The 21203-nt window shown below is 35.3% G+C and overlaps 1 protein-coding gene across 1 annotated transcript in view; it reads right to left on the bottom strand.

Moving 5' to 3' along the window:
- Positions 1–21203, bottom strand: part of DPP10 (dipeptidyl peptidase like 10) — a gene marked incomplete at both ends in the record, with an annotated part of 611721 nt that overhangs the window by 60606 nt on the left and 529912 nt on the right. The window contains 2 exons of the mRNA XM_081260615.1: positions 4550–4647; positions 9944–10098. Of these exons, the coding sequence (XP_081116741.1) occupies positions 4550–4647; positions 9944–10098 (253 nt within the window). The remainder of the gene's footprint in view (positions 1–4549; positions 4648–9943; positions 10099–21203) is intronic.

Below are 21203 nucleotides of genomic sequence, written 5' to 3'. Positions count from 1 at the left end.
AATGTAGATAGGACTGAAAGTTGATTTTCAAAACTGGTCAGAATTTGTCTCAATGAGCTAAAGCAAATAATACATTTTAAGCACAATGACTTGACAAAGTAACATAAATGATTTTAAAGTAAAAAATAACAGAACAGAATTTAAATATTCATATCAGGTGCTTTCCCTTTTAAAGTAGTATTCAAATGAAAAGTTGCTAGAAAATCTTTGCAATACCTTTACAAATACTGACATATTTATATCTGTTACTTATGAAGGCAAATGGTGACTTTCAAAAAGAATTTAACACTTGGAAAACTATTGAAGGCAATGAGTGCGGGTCTGGTGAATAACTGAATTTTTAAGAGACACTAAGTTAGATGTGAAATTATTAAGCTAAAATCATTAACTTGTAGTCACACAGTTACATTGCTCTTTGAGTAAATGATGTAATTTTTGTGTGTTTGTACTCAATTCACCTTGTGTTAATAAGAAAAATTTAATCAGATGTGAGATACCTTAGTATACACCTCATTTATATTTAAGGGTGACCTTGCACATGGTAATCACAATCTTTGTAGTGAGAGTTCTCTCCAAAATCAAATGTGTACAGTCTCATATGGAGTAATTTCCAGGCATTCAAGTATCTATATTAAAGTATTGGAAACACCCAAAATGGAAGGTAAAGTAGACCTTGATGTAGGCAGAGAAGAAATAAACATGTACCAGTAAATAGATTCCTGTATACCTGTTTCCCATGTCCCAGGATCCTAAGTGCACATCTCCCTGCAATTCACATCGACATATTCTGTGTGCTTAAAAGCATTCAGGCTTTCTCTGCATGACAAAGTAGTTTCTAGTAGTACCCTTACCTGGAAAGGTCACACTTCTTGACCTGCCTGCGGCAGATGTAGCTGTCCTCCTGGAACTCCATCTCATGAACATATTAGATCTGGTGTTCCACAACCAGTAGCCAGCAGAAGTGTCCCTTTCTTAAACTGGCTTTCCTGCTTGTTCCTAGTCTCCATGGCTCTGGATTTCCCAGGAAGTCCTGGAGGATCTGGTCCTCTTGAGCCACAGAGACAGAGACAAGCGGGTTAGAGGGATTGTACTCAAGTCAACAGAGACTTTCTATCAGCTGGGTGGTCTGGCACAGCAGATCTAATTGTCCACAACAGGGTATATGGAGTGGAGGCCCTAGCATCACCTGCAGACAGGTGTGTTAGCAGTCACACCTGTGTTTTATTTGACCTTATGTCTAATCACTGCCTTATGTTCACAACATACTATTTGTAGATATAGATTATGTGTTCACAACATAATCTTTGTGCAAATACATTTACTCTGGGATCATTCTCTTTTAGATAACCCAGGATTTCTGCCCAGAAGTGTACTGTGACAGCATTCATGACTGGCTCTTAGTGAGTATTCTCCAAAGACCACTGTTAATAGCTATGTGCTACTTGTAAAAGGGTCATTTAGGACACTGTCATGAACACAAATGAATCTATTAATTAGATTTTCTTAAAAGGCACAAATACTCCTTGGAAGAATAAGAGATGTAGATTAGAATACTTCAATGAAATAGAAAGAGAGAGCATGATAGTATCAAGCCCGAAGTGACTGGAACAATATTACAGTGTCACATAAATGAAGCAGGTAGAGAATAATGGGCCACAAAAGGTGGGTTGCCAGAGACAGATATCAAATAAGTCAAATAATGCTGAAGACTTGGGCTAAGGAGAAACCAAAGACAATTACATTTACTGTTCAGACTGGAGAGGTCTAAACACCTTCCAAATAATGGGACACACACCTAATCTATGAAAAAAAAAAATTGGTATGATTCACTATAAAAAAACTTTTCATTAGGACATGGCTATACATTTTTAAACTTATAGCTACATTTTCTAATAAATGCACTGAATGCTTGTAATAACTTAAACTCACAGGGCAACAATTTGGAAAGTAGCGCTTTCTCACAAGATGAAATCACTCCTCTAGTGTCCACCATTATTTCTACGGGTACCCAAGCAAGGCCAATATCTTAGGTCCTACTGTATTACATTATTTTCAGAATAATCACAGACCATGATTCAAATAAAGATGAACTAAATGGTGATGAGATGAATATGTAATGAATTACTATTGAAGAAATGCTGCATTCATATTCTAAATTTGTTTAATTAAGTGCTTTAGCTGAACTTTGGATGCATAAATAAATAGCTAATAAATGAAGAAAATGAAGAAGGCAAATGAAGGCAGAAATTGAGAAAAGAAATTATGCCTTTACCCAGGCTATCTAATATTTTTTATTTATTTTACAAAATCATAAATGAGTTAAAATCTAGTTAGTTTATAGTGTTTGGCTACAGTATAAGCATCTGATTAAAGAGAAAGTCTGGCACATGATGATGCTAGCCTGAAAACCTTTCTCTATTATAATTATAATCACTAGTTGTTATATATAGATAAACCAGATATCCAAATTAAAAAAAAAAAGAAATGACCTAAAACCTTCAGTTCAAAACAAATATTTTTACTGTCAGGTGGAAGTCATGGAATGTAATTTATAAGGTAGCTCAAGATATTAAAGAACACCTTCCTACATTTGTCTTATGCATCTTTCTTCTATATAGGCAGGAAAAAAATGATTGAAAAGAAAAAGAATGTCATTTATAACTTCACTAAATAATAAAATATGGCTCACTTATTGATTGCCATTATGTAGAAATTCCGAAGATTTAAAAAAAGTAATAGCTGTTATATAATATACAAAACATGCAAATCATTATAAAATAATTTATATTTACTTTATAAATTATAAATCATATAGTTTATATATATTATTTATGTATTGTTATTAAAAAAGGCAATATCTAAAATTATATGTTAGGTACACACACTCAAAAAACAAACAAAAGAAAAACAAGAAAATCAGAGGGGTCATTTAATGATGTGACAGATTTAATAGGATTTGGAGAAAGTATATCACTTATAGATCAATTTATACCTGTTTACACTTTTGCAAATAGGAAACAAAATTATGGACAGCAATTAACTAAGTTCTGTTAGAAAGAAACATGGATATTGTATAAGTGAACCACATGGCTAAGATTTAAAAATAAAGAATGAAACCTATAGATTCTTAATTCAAGATGAAGGTGAAGCAAGTTTGTCCCTGAGAGAGGTCCAGAGCCTTGTGTTGTGCCAGGTGATACTGTGAAACAGTGGTGGACACTGACTCAGACACTCAGCCGTTTCCTTCCAATTCAGAGCACCATACAAGTCAGAGCAAAGGAGCTAGGGGCCACACAGAATGTGAATATTTCTATGATTGCTTCTCCTGTGACTAATTCCTCATGGCTGATAGACCAAGCTCAGAAAGACAAGTTTCTGTTTGATTTGGTGAACCCAACCACATTATATATGCCACTTCAGACTGAATTTTAGGTCTTCCATTACAATGGGGATGAACTGCTCTGTGACTTGATGACCTCATGTTCTTCCAAGGCTACCAACTGGCTTCGAGGTTCTATTTGAACCATATAATATTTCTGAGTTTCATCTTTCACATCAAATAAAAGAAATAAAAAAAAACAGTTTATATTAGCTAGTTAAGGAGGGGCTTTTCAGAGAAAGCATCCCATAGATTTTTATTACCTTTTCAAATGGAAAAAAATTTCCATAACATCAATCCAGGCTGCAAAACCTGTAAAACCCCAAGTGGGATGAGGTTTCCCTCACTATGTCAACATTTTGATGAAAGTTCTGCTGCAATCAGTCAACCTGCATTGATTATATAGACATGATCAAAACAAAATTTGAGCTTAGCCCAAATCATTCAATATAGCATGAAACATTTTCCTACCTGCTGATACCTTCTCCCGGACTCTGTAAATTTCTAAAGGTCTGCAACATTTGAAAAAAAAATCTCCTTTGAAGTATGAGGCCATTCGAAATTTTGAAATACACATGATTATTTGATTATTTGTTCACTACGGAAAACTTTGCTAATATTAAATTTATGCTTCTGACACATAAAATGTGCTTCTTTTCTCTCTGCTCAAACTTTTTAAAAATGAAGGATTTTGAGATAAGGTAAGTGGAAACAAAATCTCATTAAATTTCTCTGCCTGAAGAAAAATGCTAGTGAATCCTTGGCAAGCTGTGGAGAGCAAGTTGAACAAACAAACAAATTTCAGGGAGATTATACTCTTTTAAAGAGACCATTAAAAAAAAAAAACCTGGAGTGACTATTTTCTAAAAGAAAATTCAGTTCAAAATTATCCTTTGTCCTTATCTCTTTGTCACATCTCCAGCAAAAGACCCAGTTCTCAGTATCTGTATCTTTAGTCATTTTCGATGCTGCTAATCACCTTGAAACTAAATGCATCTTGGGAAGAGCCAGACACCCAGAATGACTTCATTCTTCACTAATGGAGGCAACCTCAGCTTTATTTTCAAGTGGAATTGTTGAGCTGATCACATCTCTCTCTAAATTGCAACAAAATGATAATTGGATTGAAAATATCTATTTCCCCGCAAAAGTGAAATTGAAATTGCATACCTTGATTTAAAGCTGTCGGGTGGCATGAGTTCCAAAGTGTGCGTTGGTCCATATAGGTTTACAACATATAATTTTATTGTTGGGTTCACTTGACCTGCCTTTGAGAAAATGAAAGTTGTAATGCGAGTATATTAAGCATTAGGCTACATTGAGAATAAAAGAAAAGGCATTTTTTGACTCGTTTACTTTTTTTGTGTTATGGAGAAAAAAAGTTTAATTTCTCAGAAGTATAAATGATTTTAAATTCAACGACTTGATTGCTTTCAATTGTTTCTGCAGATTGCTGTTTCTCAAAGCGTTTTAGTCAGACAGTTAAAGGTGATAGGAAATCATGATGACTTTATTCATTAGACTCTGCTACCATGTTCTTCCATAGAAAGGCACCAGAAGGGCTGGCTGTGCAGAACAACTAGTAGATCACTAGACAGCATGCAGTGGGGGAGATGTGGCTAGCTCAAAAGGAGAGAAAGATACGAGGAAGGACAGAAGGAAGGAGAGAAGGAAAGAAGATAGGAAAAAAAAGAAAAAAAGAAATCCTATCTACATACATGATTATCCTACCCTCATAGAGCATGGGTCACATCCTTAAAACTGCAAAAAATCCAATGTATTCCATTGAATTCATATATCTGAAGTTTCTTTTACACTTTACTGATGCTTAAATAGGGTGACTTTTTTTTTAATTGATCTCTTAAAAAATAGGCAAACTTCTCTCCTTAAGGATCTGGCATGAAGAGTGGAAGGGAAGTGAGGATACATCATTTGAGAACAGGGATTAAATTTGTGTTAAATAATAACTTTCAAGTAGAAGCTGGTATGTTTCTGGCATATAGTGTGTACTAAAGGTATTACATGAATTTTCTCTCCAAGTGAGTCTATTACTGTCCTAAGATATACCCATTTTCCAGATGAAAATGGAGTAGCTAAATAAGCTATATGAGGTGAAATATCTAAAAACAAAGCGAGCTAGTATTTAAATCCAGGATGCTATTGACTATGCTTTTAGTTCATTTGCAGGCAATGTCCTTGGGAGTTTTTCTAAAATACCCTGTGAACAAATAGAGGGGCAGGAAGGGAACTTTCCCCAACATGCCTCAAACAGTTTGAATGAATGAATGAAAAAATGTTCTCAGGAAGAAATTTTGCATAAAATAAATTATTGACTACTTGTGGCTCAGTGTGTTTCTAAACAACATGCACTGCTATCCTTTTGGTGTGGCTGAGGCTACAGAGCAGACTATGAGATAGAGAAGGAAACTGAAAGGCAGTTGAAGTGAGTTGAAAACTGAAGAGTTCAAAAGTGAGTTCAAAATAGTAAAATATGGGAAAACTGCTTTAAAAATGCAAAAAAAAAGATTCATGTTCAAGAAAATATCATGGACAAAGTCAAAATTAAGTCAGGACCACATATAGCAACATGATACGTTGCACCTGTTACCCTGATAATGGTGAATGGACCATATTTTGAGAACTGGACTAATCTGAGAATCAGAGAAATCCTAATCCAAATTTTGATTTTGTCGTTTACTTGACATGGATGGATCATGAGAAGATGCTTAATATTCTCAAGTATAATTTACTTGATTATCAAAAATGAGATGCATACTTCTCTGAGAACATGTCAGAAATAATAGTTTTGGGTCAAAGAAGTTTCCCTTTCTGTACATAAAAATATAGTTTTGTTATGAGGACTAAAAATAAAACAGATGATAATGTGTCTAAAATAGTAAATGGTCTTGAGTTAAAAATGAAAGTAGTTGTTATGATATTAATTCTTCTGATCTAATTAGTGAAAATGTGTGTTTATAACCTTATTACTCAATATACTGATTAAAATAAAAAAAGAAATAAATTAAATTTGATCTGTATGAACTCTGACCAGTAATTTAGAATTTATGACATACTTTGCTAAAGACACATCAACTATTATCCTGTTGTTGAGACAGCTTTGTCAGTAACACTCGAAGTTTGTACCTGTTCAGTATCACTGATAGCCCCATTAGCTTCTATATGAAAACGAATTTAAAAATTGTGTACACCTGAGGCCAAATTTTAGGCAAAAAGTGAACTCAAAAGAGACATCAGGTTGTCTCCAAAATTCAGCTGTTAGCATTTTCTAATTTTGTTACGTTTTTACTTTTCCATGGGATTTTGAAATTAAGCACACATGGCAAGTTAATTTGTACCTTTTAATATTTGAATCAATTCAAGAGTTTGCAAGTTAGAAGAGTTCGTTTGTTTGCTTTTAACATTCACATTTGCCACAAATCCTGCAAAGCCACAGAATTCCTTCCTCTATGATTCTGAAACACAAGCTTCAATAATAATTAACCTTATTCTACTGGCAACTAAATTGTCATTAAATGAGATAATGTTTTAATTAAGAAGATTAACCTGAGGTCACAGAGATAGAACTGTGCATCTCTTTCGTGCTGAATTGTTAATTATAGGGTATTTTTTATGAGTTTTGAATCATGCTGAATTAAGTAAAATACTAATATATTTGTTTGGTGTAAGTATTTCATTAGTAAATTTGACCACACTGGGTATTTGTCGCACTCATTTTAATCCAGTTTAATTTGAAACACAATTTAGTATGAACTCAACGTGTTATTTCAATTTCTAAAGTACCACTTTCTGAAAGTTTATTGCATAGGAGCAAATTGAAACAATGCATTTGTTAAGGAAAAAAAAACTAGCAAACAGTGTTCTAAACCAGAGTAGAATATAATAGGTTTGAAAATTAAAGTAACATACCCAAAATAATACTAAAGTATATTCTGAGAACAAGGACCAAAATCTAGCTCTACTTTCTTTGAGTCTTACACACCTGGGTTGGTGTTTCAAATAACAACTATTTGAGGACTGGGGTGTTTCCACTTAGTTTGTCTGTTAGGATATTTGTTTACTAGTTATGTTTAATCCTTTTTAATAGTAATCATCAATACTCAGGACCCTCATCATATTATATTTACACATTACAGGTGAGAAACTAAGAATGCTACACATATACAGTTAGGCGATTAGGAGCAAATGTAGCAAACAGATCTCCAAATATTTGTTAACTTGACAAAAAGATATTTTGATTTCATCAATGTCTCCTGAAATACAAGATGACCTCTGGTAGTTTTACTTAGAGGAATGGAATCAATAAGTTCAAGTTATTTTCCTATTCTTAAAAATAGCTGTAACTTTTTATAAAAGTCCTTAACCTTTTAGAATCTCTGCCTTTTATAAAACATAGGCAATTGTGATAAAGACCATATGAGAAAAACTAGAGAAGTCCCCCTGCAAACATATTGTATTATTAACATTTGTAATTTATGTAAACATCATTATGTGCTGTTAAATTATTGATGAAATAACAGATTATTAAATAATTGTCTAGATTTGTATCCTGTGTCTTCTGAATTACTGATCTTATATTTCAATTTTTCTCAGATGTTTCTATTAGCTCATTCATTGGTTTCAGTCTTGTTAAAGTTGTGAGGCCTGCGAGTCTCCAAGTTCAAGCACACTGGGTCCATAACCGAGAAGGCAATTTGAAGATGTAGTTAATGTACATGTCTTCTATGTGAATTACCAAATTCTCACTCCTCTTGGAAAATGAATTGAAAAGCGCTGTCCCATCTGTGGGGCTGATTTTATCCCCTTTGTTCAGTGTGCACTGGACAGCTGGATATGCCTTTCACAGTATATCACTAGCTCTCCATTTTTATACTTAAATTGCCATGTAAACTTTAATCATTTCCAGTAAACCAAACAAAGTCTTTTCAATTTTGATCTGGAAAGAAAAAGTGTACTGGTATGCTAAATAAGCACAAACTATCAAACAAACACACACACATACACACACAAAAGCTAAATTTATAATTGGAGAAGTCATAAGAACTTTTCTTAGAATACAATAAAAATCTCTTTGTGAATATGATTGTTTTGTTGTGAAGTCTGATCACCGTTTTCTCCTGAAAGCACAAAGTAAATTTGCCTTCTAGTCTTTATCCAGAGAAGACCCTAAAAATAACATTTCAAAATCACAGAAGCCAATTTCTCTCCAACTTGCATTTAATACTATCATCCACAAAAGAAAGACAGAGAGGGCAGAAGCTCCTGGAGGGAAATGATCATCATAGTCCTGATTTCCCATACTCAGGCCTCTCCTACTTTCTCCCCTGGATAACTTGAGTCTGGTGAATGGCGGGATAAGAAGGTAAGCACAAAGGACCTGGCCCCACACTGGCCATGCCTTCACTGCAGCTCTAGAGTAACAATTCTGATAGAAATTTCCCCAGTGTGCTGTGCTCAGTTAATACAGTGCACAAATTCATAGGCAGAAAACTTGTAGAGCTTGGGAAAAACAAAGTGCAGCTCTTTAAAGGAGTAGCTTCAAAAAAGCTTCTAAATGAAATCAGCACCCTGTTCTCTAATTAGATCAAAAATACATTGTGGCATTTTAGAAATGTTTCTACAAGACATCTTTATATGATTAATGCATGTGGCCCTTATCATGAGCCTTGTTATATAAGCATAAGGGGGAAATGAAGTCATAAAAAGAGATCTTTGGGAATTTAGGGTGGCCTACAATAGAAACACAATGCACTATGCTTTTGCAAGCCATTCCCAAGAGGCCCCAGTCAATACTTACTTACTGTCTGGGTAGGAGTTCCATATTCTCTCACCCAGGAAAACCCTATCATTTATCCTATCTATCCCTGGCTATGATTCAACACAGGCATTTCTTAAACCATGTTCCAGAGTATGCACTGCCAAAATAATGCTGATATTAATACTAATACTAATAAATTCTTTATGCTTAGTCTATTCTTTATGGGTAATTCTTTATGCTTTGTCTGTTCTTCATCAAGATTCTTCATGCTTAGTATATTACTTACTGGGATTCTTTATGCTTAGTCAATTTTTATAGGAGATTTGTAATACACATTAACACATAGTATATTAAGTGCTCTATGAAATCATCTGAAAGAAGCTTTTTTTTTTTAAGCTAAGAACTTCCAACTTGTTTGATCAGACCACTTTCCCCTCTCTTAAAAATACCTACTTGCAACTCCTTGATTATTCTTTGGAGTTATACTTATGCTAACATCAGTTCTGTGTTTTACCTATTCTCACCCTCGTTCCAATAAGGAAGGTGAGAAAAACAAGAATGAGAAGCAGAAGGAAAAACATGTAGCTAAAGCAAAAGTTCTGATGCCTCCAAATCATTTCTCCCTCTTTCAACCCAGTATTTTGCCTTGTCTGTTAAGAAATAATTCATCTATCTCCAAGTAAGAGAAGCTTTCTCTTAAAAGATAACTTGCTCGTGAACCCAGCACATTATCTATCAAGTCTCTCATGCTGACAGAAGAAACAAACTAGCACTTTCACATTTCTTACCTTGGGATATGGATACTGCTTTGCCTTGGGATACAATGCTCCAGTGTACCGAGGGATAACCATATTAGGCACCAGGGAGTCATTTATCATCAAGAAGGCAAGCCTCTCTCCATCTGGGGACCACCAGTGGGCGATGTGAGAATGTAGAAGTTCCTCTAGAATAAATAAGTGTTATTTGAAACCAACTGTAGATATGTGGGCTCAGTGACCCACAAAAATCTGTCCTTGAAACCTCCATCGCACACATATATTTTCTGGATAGCATGCTGGATTTTTATCAACTTCCCTGTGAATTCCCTCTTTCAGAGCCACCTTCTAGGCTCAGGAAAAATATATGCAGAAAAGTGAGTATGAAACAATAGAGCTATGATTTCATTCATCATTGTCAATGTGGACAGGTTTATGGAAGACCTATTACAGTAGACAGAAAGAGAACAGTGACTGAAGGGTGAGAAATGGCCTAAAACCACATGCATGTTACCATGAATTCATATTTGCATGTGACTATTTTCCATTCTCGGAAGAAATGAATTAAGAGCTCACTGTTTTAAGCTCTAAGGAAGAATAAGAAATACACTGGATATCTTTCTTTCATGTAACCCAAGAACCACTATGCACTTTTCCATACCTGCTTTCTGGCTCAGAAAGTTAATCTATGTGAACTACATCAAAAGGGCCCCCATGCCCTCTGGCTTCCAGAGGACAGATCATTATAATGCTTTGGCAGGAGAATAGGAGGAAGAGAGTAAAGCCAGGTTACTTATTCTCTCAGTTCCATGCTGCAATGTCACCTCAGGCTGGCTGTGAACTTTAAATGATGTCACTACTCTGTTGAAGCAGTCTCCTCCACACAATTTTCTCCTCTAGTAGTAAGGTGGCTGCTACTAGTTAAGATTATAGCACTTTTCTTTGTGGATTCCTTATGCCTTTTTTTATTTTGTAAATGTTCTTTTTGCAAACAAACTAATTATCTTACTGAATGTGTCAGCTCTTTTTGGGGGGGATCCTGATAGAGTTAAGAAGTAGTCTTAGAAGATAGATCTTCAAAATTATATTTTGAGATTAGCTGGGGCTGGGGATATGGCTCAAGCAGTAGCGAGCTCGCCTGGCATGCGAGCGGCCTGGGTTCGATCCTCAGCACCACATACAAACAAAGATGTTGTGTCCGCCGAAAACTAAAAAATAAATATTAAAAATTATCTCTCTCTCTCTCTCGTCTCTCTCTTCTTTTAAAAAAAAGAGATTAGCCTTTCTTATTATATACCATATATATCATATATATAAAATTATATTCCAGATACAAATACATGTGGAATATGATAATAACATTTCTAACAGAAAATTGGAGCATAGATGATCCATAGCAGGAGCTGGAGTTGTGAGTAATCAGTTGCCACTAGTGGTGATGTTGGAAGACATACTGGTAATGGGGAGAGTTGTTGAAAGAACTAGTGTTTATGACACTTAGTTGCAACAAAAACAATGGTGATTAGAGAATAAAGGGTCACAATGGAATCATTAAGAGTCCATTTCTGCTTTGGGGGAAAAGTGTGACTGAGGTCCAAAATAACACAGGAATGGGAGACTATCTGCACCCAGATTAGAAGCTCAACTCCTTGTGCGATTTTAAGCTAAGATATTAGTAAGGAGGATTTGGGACTCTCACACATCAGCTAAGAGAAGAAGCATTTTTTTTTCTCTCAACCAGTTTCATATAAAGCATATTGTGCTATATACAATATATAATATATATGAAATATATATATATATATATATATACATATAATATAGCACAAATAATTGTGCTATATTATACTGCTATATGCAACTGATTTTATGGTTAAATATTTTGAACCTCATATAATTCTCACAGATCTTCTCACTGACAGAGAACATCAGTATAAGAAAATTAGAACTCTTCTGCATAATGGCAGAGAATTTGAAACAAACATCTTTGAAAATTTGAGTCTAAAATACTGGTGAACTTTTTAGAGACCTAGTAGTCTATGACACATCAGGTGTCTTCTCACAAGAGAGAAAAATTCTTGGGATCACACCTGTGCAAAAGTAAAGAGGAATTAGACTCTCCTGGATTTTGAAGACAATGCAAACCATATTTTAACATTTTGCTCTGTTCTATTTCCCAGGTAACTTGTAAGGCTGCCAGTTCTGAGTTGGATGTGAGCAATAGAGGATTCTGCAATGCAGATATGTCATGTTGCAACTTTGTCTCCCTTCTGCACCTTGTGACAAAGCAGATGCAATGATAGTGTGACTGCCCATGACAGAGAGAGGTGCCATGTGGAGTCTTTGGCACTCCCCTACTATAATCACAGCACAGGCATTTCACACTTTGAAGAAAGACCATTCATTCTCTCTTGTATTAAGGAATATTACTTCTTTCATAAGCAGTTCTGTATTGGGTTCTGGTTGAGAAAATTAACCTGACTATGGGTTACCAAATGACTCTGAAATCCATACCCCCACTCAAAACCAGTTATTATCTGATCCATGACCATACAACTGGACACGTACAGCAACATTCTACTATAAAATAAAAGTCTTATATATGGGATTGGGCCAGAAAGCACATAGGACTGTCCATAGTATTGCTTCACCTTCTAACCCTCATCTCACACCTATGCCCTAGGGTGTGTTTTCTGAAACAGACTGGCAGAGGACAAATAGACATTGGCTTGGTTTCTGGGTAGGCCTGCATGATGTACATGAGCAAGCTGGGATTAGATACTCTATAGTACCATCTGACTCACAAGAGCCATTGAGGCATTGAAAGACAGTAATGAACATGTCTTCCAATTGGCAAAATCTCAAACCAAATATTTAGTTGTCCACTTTTTTTTTTGAAGAAAATTTGGCTTGAAGAATGAATTCATTCTTACTCATGCATGGTAACTAATAATAAGCCACTTCATGAGAGACTGGGGAAGAGTAAAACTAGAAAATTAGTGCCAAGGATGTTTATGAAAGATAAGTGGACTGATTTATCATAATAGGTAAATATTTGAAAATATGAAGGTATTAGTTTCCAACTTAATGTTTACCAAAGCACATCCACAATTAAAAGTGGCTACCAGTAATTAAATGAACAAGATAACATCCCCATGAATGTCAATCAGCCTTTTGCTCTCTCACCTACCTGGTAATGGCAGCCACCATCACTGAACTTTGGTATAATATAATTTCCCAGTAAGTCTATGTGACAAACTGGTGGCAGATGAATTACATGGAACCATTCCATTAGTAATGGGCAGCATTTGTGTCATGCAGAGAGAAACATATACTGGGAGTGAATTTGCCTTTGCTATGTACAATCCTGTCACTTCTACTATATGTGGACTTAATGAAAAATGTATCCATCTTACACGAAAACTTCCAAACAGCATAGGCAGGAGGGACAACTCTAGAAAAATCAGGATAGAAGTTGTAAAATCATCAATCATTATGTCAATAACCCATTCAATACATTTTGAATTGGAAGCTGAAATTTCTTCCCTGAATATTTTGAATTTATTATGACTAAAAAGAAACAAACAAAAGAAAATAATAACAGAAAACATTGTCAGTGCATTGGGTCAATGACACATCTCATTTACAAGAAAAAAAAATGTGTCTTAACTATTCAAAAGAGGTCATACAAGTATATATTGAGAACTTAGGACGTTCACAAATGCATCTTTGCCCAGGGGTTCCAGTTAATAAAACAAAATTGTTATCAATTTGCTTAAGAAAATCAAACAAAGGAATAAGATTTTGTAGGAATAAAGTTTCGGTCAACATGATAAAAAAATAAAGGGAAAAGGATCAGTAGTCAAAGAAGGCCGTCATGATTATTGCCTAATGCCACATGATAAACTAATTTATTCTGTTAATGGGAGTATTTGCTGCACAACCGTATATGAAAAAGATGAGTGGTTGTTGTATTTGTAAATTCCATATCTAAAACTGGACTGATACTATCCTGCAGAGAAACAGTAACAGACGGAACTTTATGTGCTCCTCTTTCAGGGACGTAAACTTTTAATTAGAATAATAAGAATATTCCTTTGGTCTCTGACTTTTCATTGGGTATGACCAATATGAAGCCCAGGCAAATCAAATGAAGGGAGGAAATGAATGCATGGGATTTTATTCTTGGCTCCCACATATTGAAATCATGTGTCTGGTTGTATTCCTCATGCAAACTCATTATTATTATTTTTTTTTTTTAAAGAGAGAGTGAGAGAGAGGGGGACAGAGAGAGAGAGAGAATTTTTAAATATTTATTTATTTTTTCTTAGTTCTCGGCGGACACAACATCTTTGTTTGTATGTGGTGCTGAGGATCGAACCCGGGCCGCACGCACTCCAGGCGAGTGCGCTACCGCTGAGCCACATCCCCAGCCCTCATTATTTCTTTTGCTATGAAAAATATTCAGGATTTCCTCCTCCTATATCCTGATGACTGCTGCCTCTGCTTTCCACTCCAGGTGTTAATAAGCAAACCACTACTAGCCAGAGGTTGTTGCATGACCCTTGTCCTTGATGAGTGGCTCCTTTAGAGATAAAACCTCTTCAGTGTTTTGAGTGAGTGTCCCTCAAATATACATGTGTCAAAGGTTCATCCCAAGGTGGCACTACTGGGAACTGGTGGAAGCTTGAGTGGTGAGGCCGGTGAGAGACCCTTAGGCCACTGGGGTTGTGCCCTTCAAGGGCACTGTGGGATCCCAGTCTTGGGACGCATTCCTATGGTGATGTGCTACCCTAAAAGAGGCTCAAACTGATGGGGCCACCTGATTGTGGACTGGGACCTCCAGAATGTGAGCCAAACCAAATTTTTCCCTCTATAAGTTAATTGTTAAAGTTAACCACAGGTCCACAGGGATGGTAATGCATGCTTAAGAAATTCTGTCTAAATTGATAATGAATGGATAAAATCAGCTTGATTTTTAGAAAAGCGTGTTAATCTGAACGCAAGGATCATATCTTAGTTTTCTGGAAGTGCTTTGTGTTGAGCCTGTTTTTAAGTGTCTGTGATATAAAGGCACATGTGCCTCCATCTGCTCTGCAGTGAGATTTCCTAAATCAGAATAACAACAACAATGAAGAGCCAAACCTATACTAAATTGGAATGGAATGCAAATTGTAAAAATAAATTGTTTGTAAATAATACAATATAATTAACGCAGGAAGTTTCAATCCTTGAGTAAATGTCCCTCTTAGTTGCAATTAAAGAAGCTGTGCCTTATCCAGAATAACTGTAAAGCAAATGCATATTAGATTATTCTATTCAACATCTCTTTCCAGTTAACTTTAGTTTTTCATCTGAAAAAAAAAATTGCATATCTCTTTGCATTTGTGGGTTTTTTTTAATATTTATTTTTTAGTTTTAGGTGGATACAGTATCTTTATTTTATTTTTATGTGGTGCTGAGAATCGAACCCAGTGCCTCATGAATGCTAGGCAAGCGTGCTACCACTTGAGCCACATCCCAGGCCCCTGCATTTGTGGTTTTTATGTGATAACTTTTTTTTTTTTGGAGTAGAATATTAGTCAAGTTCGATGTAAAATAAATGAGAGTTGGTTATACCCAATTCCTATTTGGGTATACCAGTGCTCTGAGGTTTATACCATGCTTCCTTGTGTCATACATACCTCAGTCCCTGTGATAGGATCCATCCCTCAGAAACCCAGAGTGCTGACTTTAACCAACAGGATTTCTTTGCACACTTAAGTTTCATAGGTCTTAAAACTTATAATTAATTGACCCTCATCATACATATTTCTTCCTCAGTGTGTCCTGTGTAATGCTTTCCCTTTATTTTCTACATTTCCCTGTCAATTTTCTTGATCTATATTCATAGTCTTATCACTTCCTTCATAGGCTCCCATGCACTGCAGTCTTGTTCTGTTCCCATCAATTCACAGATTTTGCTCCTGTCAAGGTCATGGATAATCAAGTAGCAATCTGAATTCTTAGTTTGCTTGACCTCTACCGACTCAGCACTGTTGATAACCAGGCATTTCTCTGGCTTCGTGGCTGCATCACTATCTTTAAAAAAAAAACAAAAAAAACTTATCTGTCACAGTCTAGTTATACTGACTCTCAGTGAGTGTTCAATAAAATTCTGATGAATCAATGAGGAATAAATGTGACTTCATGTATCCAAGAGAAGGAAGAAAGTAAAGTGAAAAAGAGGTATTTTTGAGCAGTTTTCATTAAATGAAGAAAGTGCAACAACTGCAATCTGTCAAAAAGGATATTGTTTATCCTGTAATATTTTATTTTCTATTTTCTCCATTCTTGCAAATCAATACAAGAACCATTTCTTCTACAAAGCACCTTAAAATCCTCTATCACATCAAATTTATTTTTTGTTTGTTTTGTTTTTCAAACTGGGGAATGATCACAGGGGTGATTCACACTGAGCTACATCCCCGGTTCTTTCATCATTTTTTATTTTGAGACAGGCTCTTGCCAGGTTGCTTAGGGCCTCACTAACTTGATTTTCCTACCTTCAAATTTATGATGCTCCAGCCTCTGCCTATTGAATCTTAGGGATTATAGGCATGGGCCACCATGCTTGACATATAAAACTTGATTTTATTTATAATTCTATTTAGTATGCTTACATAGGTTATTTTTATACTTCTCTTTTTCACATTGTGAATGGTTTCTTATATAATAGTTTTTTTTTACTGTTTATCATTTCACTAACTTGTAAACCGCCCAAATTCTTACTCTTCATTGTATTGTTCTCAGATAATCTTGTTTAAAATATATATATTTTTTTAGTTTTCAATGGACCTCTATTTTATTTATACGCTGTGCTGAGAATCGAACCCAGTGCCTCACACATGCTAGGCAAAGGTTATGCCACTGAACCACCACCCCAGCCACCTCCCTTTTTTAATATTTTTAGTTTTCAATGGATCTCTATTTTATTTATACTCAGATAATCTTTGACAGATATCTTTGCTCTCCTGTTATTCCTTGAAGTTCAGAGAATCATTTCTTTAAAATATGACAATCTAAAGTATATTCATAAATCACTTAAGCACATTAGTTTCATTGACTCTATAGACTTAAATAATTTAAAGCAAGTCATTTTTCCCTACTTAATAGAGTAAATGCTTTCTGGAAGTTTTCAAAGCTGTGAACTTGGCAATTATATACTTCTTTAACAAAACTTAAAATATTTTTTTAAAAAATCAACTTTGATATGTTGTTACCTCATTTAGTTATAATACCAAGTACATGATGCACATGGGTGTGCTTTGTGTAAACAACATTTAAAATTACCTTCCATTCTAAGAATTTTATTATTTCTCTGAATTTCACCGTCCCTTTAAAACATGTCATATTCTATATGTCTTTATTTTCTTTAGGAACTGAAGAATGATAAGAATGAGACATAGAAGCTTTAAAATGACACTTTTTAAAGACTACATGGTAGTGACTGTGGTTGAGAGCAACACCCACAATCACAATGTGGCCTATTCCAAAAAGATTAAGCCCTATCCTTAAAGTTTGCCATAAAAAAACATTTTATTATCTTTCGTGTGATTCCTCTTATCTTTTTCTCCCATAACATTTCTAGAAGGTTAATTTCAATCTTTGAAAACATGTTACATATTACTTCCTGAACCTCCCACACAGGTTAGATTATAATTGAGTTCTGAAAATAAAATGATCTCCACACCTAGAACTATACCCACAACACTGACCATCACATGTATTCCGCAGGGCCATGTTACTGTGTCCCTCAATGCATGAAGGAAAGTTCTGGAACCAGAGCTGTTGGCATATCAGACAAGCAACTGATATGGGAGATTAACATGCAAATGGGACTCTGGCAGCACAGGTTGGAGATGACAGGCAAAATGTTAAGGGAGAATCAGTGACATCCAAATTAAGCCCCTCTGCCAAATTTTATCAGTGATTGCCTTGAAAAGATTCTTTCTGGCAATGAAGTAGAACATTGAATAATTCCACTGACAGTAGCATGTAAAGCCCTTGAATAAGGAAAAGATTAGTGAAAATTTAAGGCTTAGGGCCCCAGATGTGGCCATGTCATAGGACCCAGAGGAAGCAAACGCCAACAAATATGGTAGCCTGCTGCCTAAGCAATGGCTTTGGAAACAGAAGACATTCAAAGATCAGCTCTGCCACTCATCAGCTCTGAGACCTTATCCAAGTCACTTGTGCCCCCTGAGCCTTGGTTTCTTCAATAAGCAGTGCTGTAAGGATTAAATCAGATACACATGGGAGATTTCCTAGTAGATTTGGAACATAGTGGCCAAAGTGTCAAGTTTAATTTGAGTGACAGAAACTATATATATATATATATTTTTTCACTTCCCTTTTGGAACCTTTGAGACCTACAGTGTCATCACAAAGGATTTTGTTACCTGTTTGTTCTGCCCCCTCCCATACCTCAAGACACTGTTCATGCTCAGTGTAGATATAAATTTTTATTATCTCAAAATTCTTTGTTAGCTAATGGTCTCCAATACTGTCCCTTAAATTTTCCTTAAAAGTGGAATGCCCATAACCTACATGAAGCTTCCCCAATTGGACAGTGGCTTAAGTCATCTTAATCAGGGTCCAAATCAGCAACATAGGCCCAGTCTGCACTGTATATACATCTCATTGATTTCAAAGCTCATTGATGCTAAGGATCACACGGCATTGCCCAACATAGCATTGCCACTATACTGAAATGACCACATTTCTATTAACTCCTCTCCTCCCTGAAATTCACTCCTTGTTAGTGCTCGCTCATTGTGTCTGCCACCACCATTTACTAGTGACCCAAACCAGAAGTCATAGAGTCATTCTTGACATGTTCTCATGCGCCCCAACTGCTCAGCCACTAAGACCTAACTATTTTACTGCCTCATCAATTTTAGAATCCTCCCTCCTTCTAACTGCTTTAACCCCAGTTCCAATGCTCATTATCTCCTGATAGAGCATATCAAAAGCCTGATAGCTGCTCACTGGTCCTTTCCACTATTAGATCCCAGCTTCACACCATAACCAGTATCTTCTCTGTACATGGATGACTCAATCTCATCACTCTTGTACTTGAAAAGCTCTACTAATCTCCACATTTATTAGTAGAAACATAATTGAAACCCCAGATCATTTTGGGAGGTCCCTGTTTTCTAGTTCTTACTGTCTTCCTCTCTCCCAAATTTTATACCTTGATAATAGAATGTAGATTCAGTTCCCTAGCACACATGGTGCTGTTTAACCCTTCTGTGTTTTTGCAAGCTATTACCTCTGCATGGATTTTCCTTCCTAATATCTTCTTCTCATATGTAATTCTTCTTACTTTTTTAGGCTGAGAAATGAAATGAAAATATTTGAAAATCCCTGAGATTTCAATGGCCCAAGTCATTATTTCTTCATTCTTCCAGAGAATCCTGTGTTGACCATAAGTCAAGCACTCACCACATTGAATTCATCCATTTTTTTTTTTTTTTGGTTTCTCACACAGTATCAAAGACATAAAGTTGAAAGTCTTAGCCTCTGTGCTCCTTTAGGTAAGAGCATCTTGTAGCTCCAGCTAGTCAAATCCCCAAACCTACCCAAGAATGTTCTCCACCTATTTTGTTTTGTTTTTCCAATTTAGTGGACCATTCCAGGCCTCTCTAAAACTTATCTTTTTGAAATCGGAAATTCAGAGTCAGCTTCTGAAACTCTCAACCAAAGAATCCTTCTCATCTACTTGTGTATTCCTTTGTTGCTACTGTTGTTTTGCTCCTTCATGGCATAATAATTGCTGATATTCAGTGTAGCTCTCACTACTCCTCAAAATAAAGCATGGCCTCTAAAACTCTTTCATTATTTGATGCTGGCATGTATACAGAAATCTATTATAGATATAAATAGACTTGTACACATACACACATATATATAAATATCAAGGACTACAACTTGTAAATTTCAAGGACTACAACACTTTTAATAACATCTTTCTGCCTAGCAAAAATCTTTCACTTGAATATAAGGTCATATATATATATATATATATATATATATATATATATATATATATATTAACTTCCTGTGCTATCTTAATACCAAGACTAGTATATGGAAGACAGTTGATAATACCCACTGAGTGAGAGACTGAAAAAAATGAATGAGTGCTCTGAATGATTCACTTTTATTACAGAATTTAAATTATTGAATTTGAGGCAGAGAAATTGCATTTGCAAATATTGTTCAAGAAATAAAATCACTTTTCTGTAGGATTCCTGGTTTTATCATTTATAATCAAACAGATTTACTTTAAGTGTTGACATGTTTTGCCAAGATCAGTTGCAGAATCTGAAAATCAGGGTTTAAACTCAGGCTTTCAGTCTTTCTCAGGCAATATATACCTAGAACTAAGCTAGTCAGTTGATAACTGATACATGATCAAAACTAGAGGGAGGGCTGGGATTGTGGCTCAGAGGTAGAGCACTTGTCTTGCATATGCGAGGCCCTGGGTTCGATCTCAGCATCACATAAAAATAAATAAACAAAATAAAGGTATTGCGTCCAGCTACTTCTAAAAAGTAAATGTTAAAAAAAATAGAGGGAGGTTTTCAGCATCTCACTAATTTTTATATTATTATTATTATTATTATTATTATTATTATTGCCATGCTAGGATTGAACTTGGGACCACATGCATACTAGGCTAGCTGTCTGCCTGCCAGTGAACTACATCCTCAGCCTTTTTTTTTAGCTATTACCAAAACTTGATTCAACAGTTATTGAAAAATAACTCTTCATGTAGGCTTTATTTTTCTCCCTATGCAACGGCTTTTAAAATATTACAGAATGTCCCTGATGGGAATGACTAAAATCAAGTGGCTTTTATGCACTGTTTTTTTTTTTTTTTTTTTTTTTTTTTGGACAGGTAAAGGCTTTTGTTTCTCCTTTTCCAGAGAATCTGAAAAATTAAGCATCTAATTCCAGAATGCTGTGAGGTAACCATCCATTCTCATTGGTTAAGTATCATCAACAACAAAATTTGTGTAGCCGAGACCAAGTGTGTCTGCATGTGCATTTTATATATACACTTTCAAACATATAACCAAAGTGGACTCATATAAGTAGATTTAAATTACAACCAGGCAAAATGTAAACACATGAAAAGATGAAAACATGGAGGCAATTTTGAGAGGAAATGAGAAGATATAGTGCTAAATGTATTGTTCTGGTATGAATAGATTTTTTCTTTTAGATTTTCTATCAACATATGCCG

This window comes from Spermophilus citellus (assembly GCF_964194105.1).
Source record: "Spermophilus citellus genome assembly, chromosome: 11".
Taxonomy (NCBI): domain Eukaryota; kingdom Metazoa; phylum Chordata; class Mammalia; order Rodentia; family Sciuridae; genus Spermophilus; species Spermophilus citellus.
The sequence above is the reverse complement of the archived record's forward strand: the minus strand, read 5'-3'. Positions and strand labels throughout refer to the sequence as shown.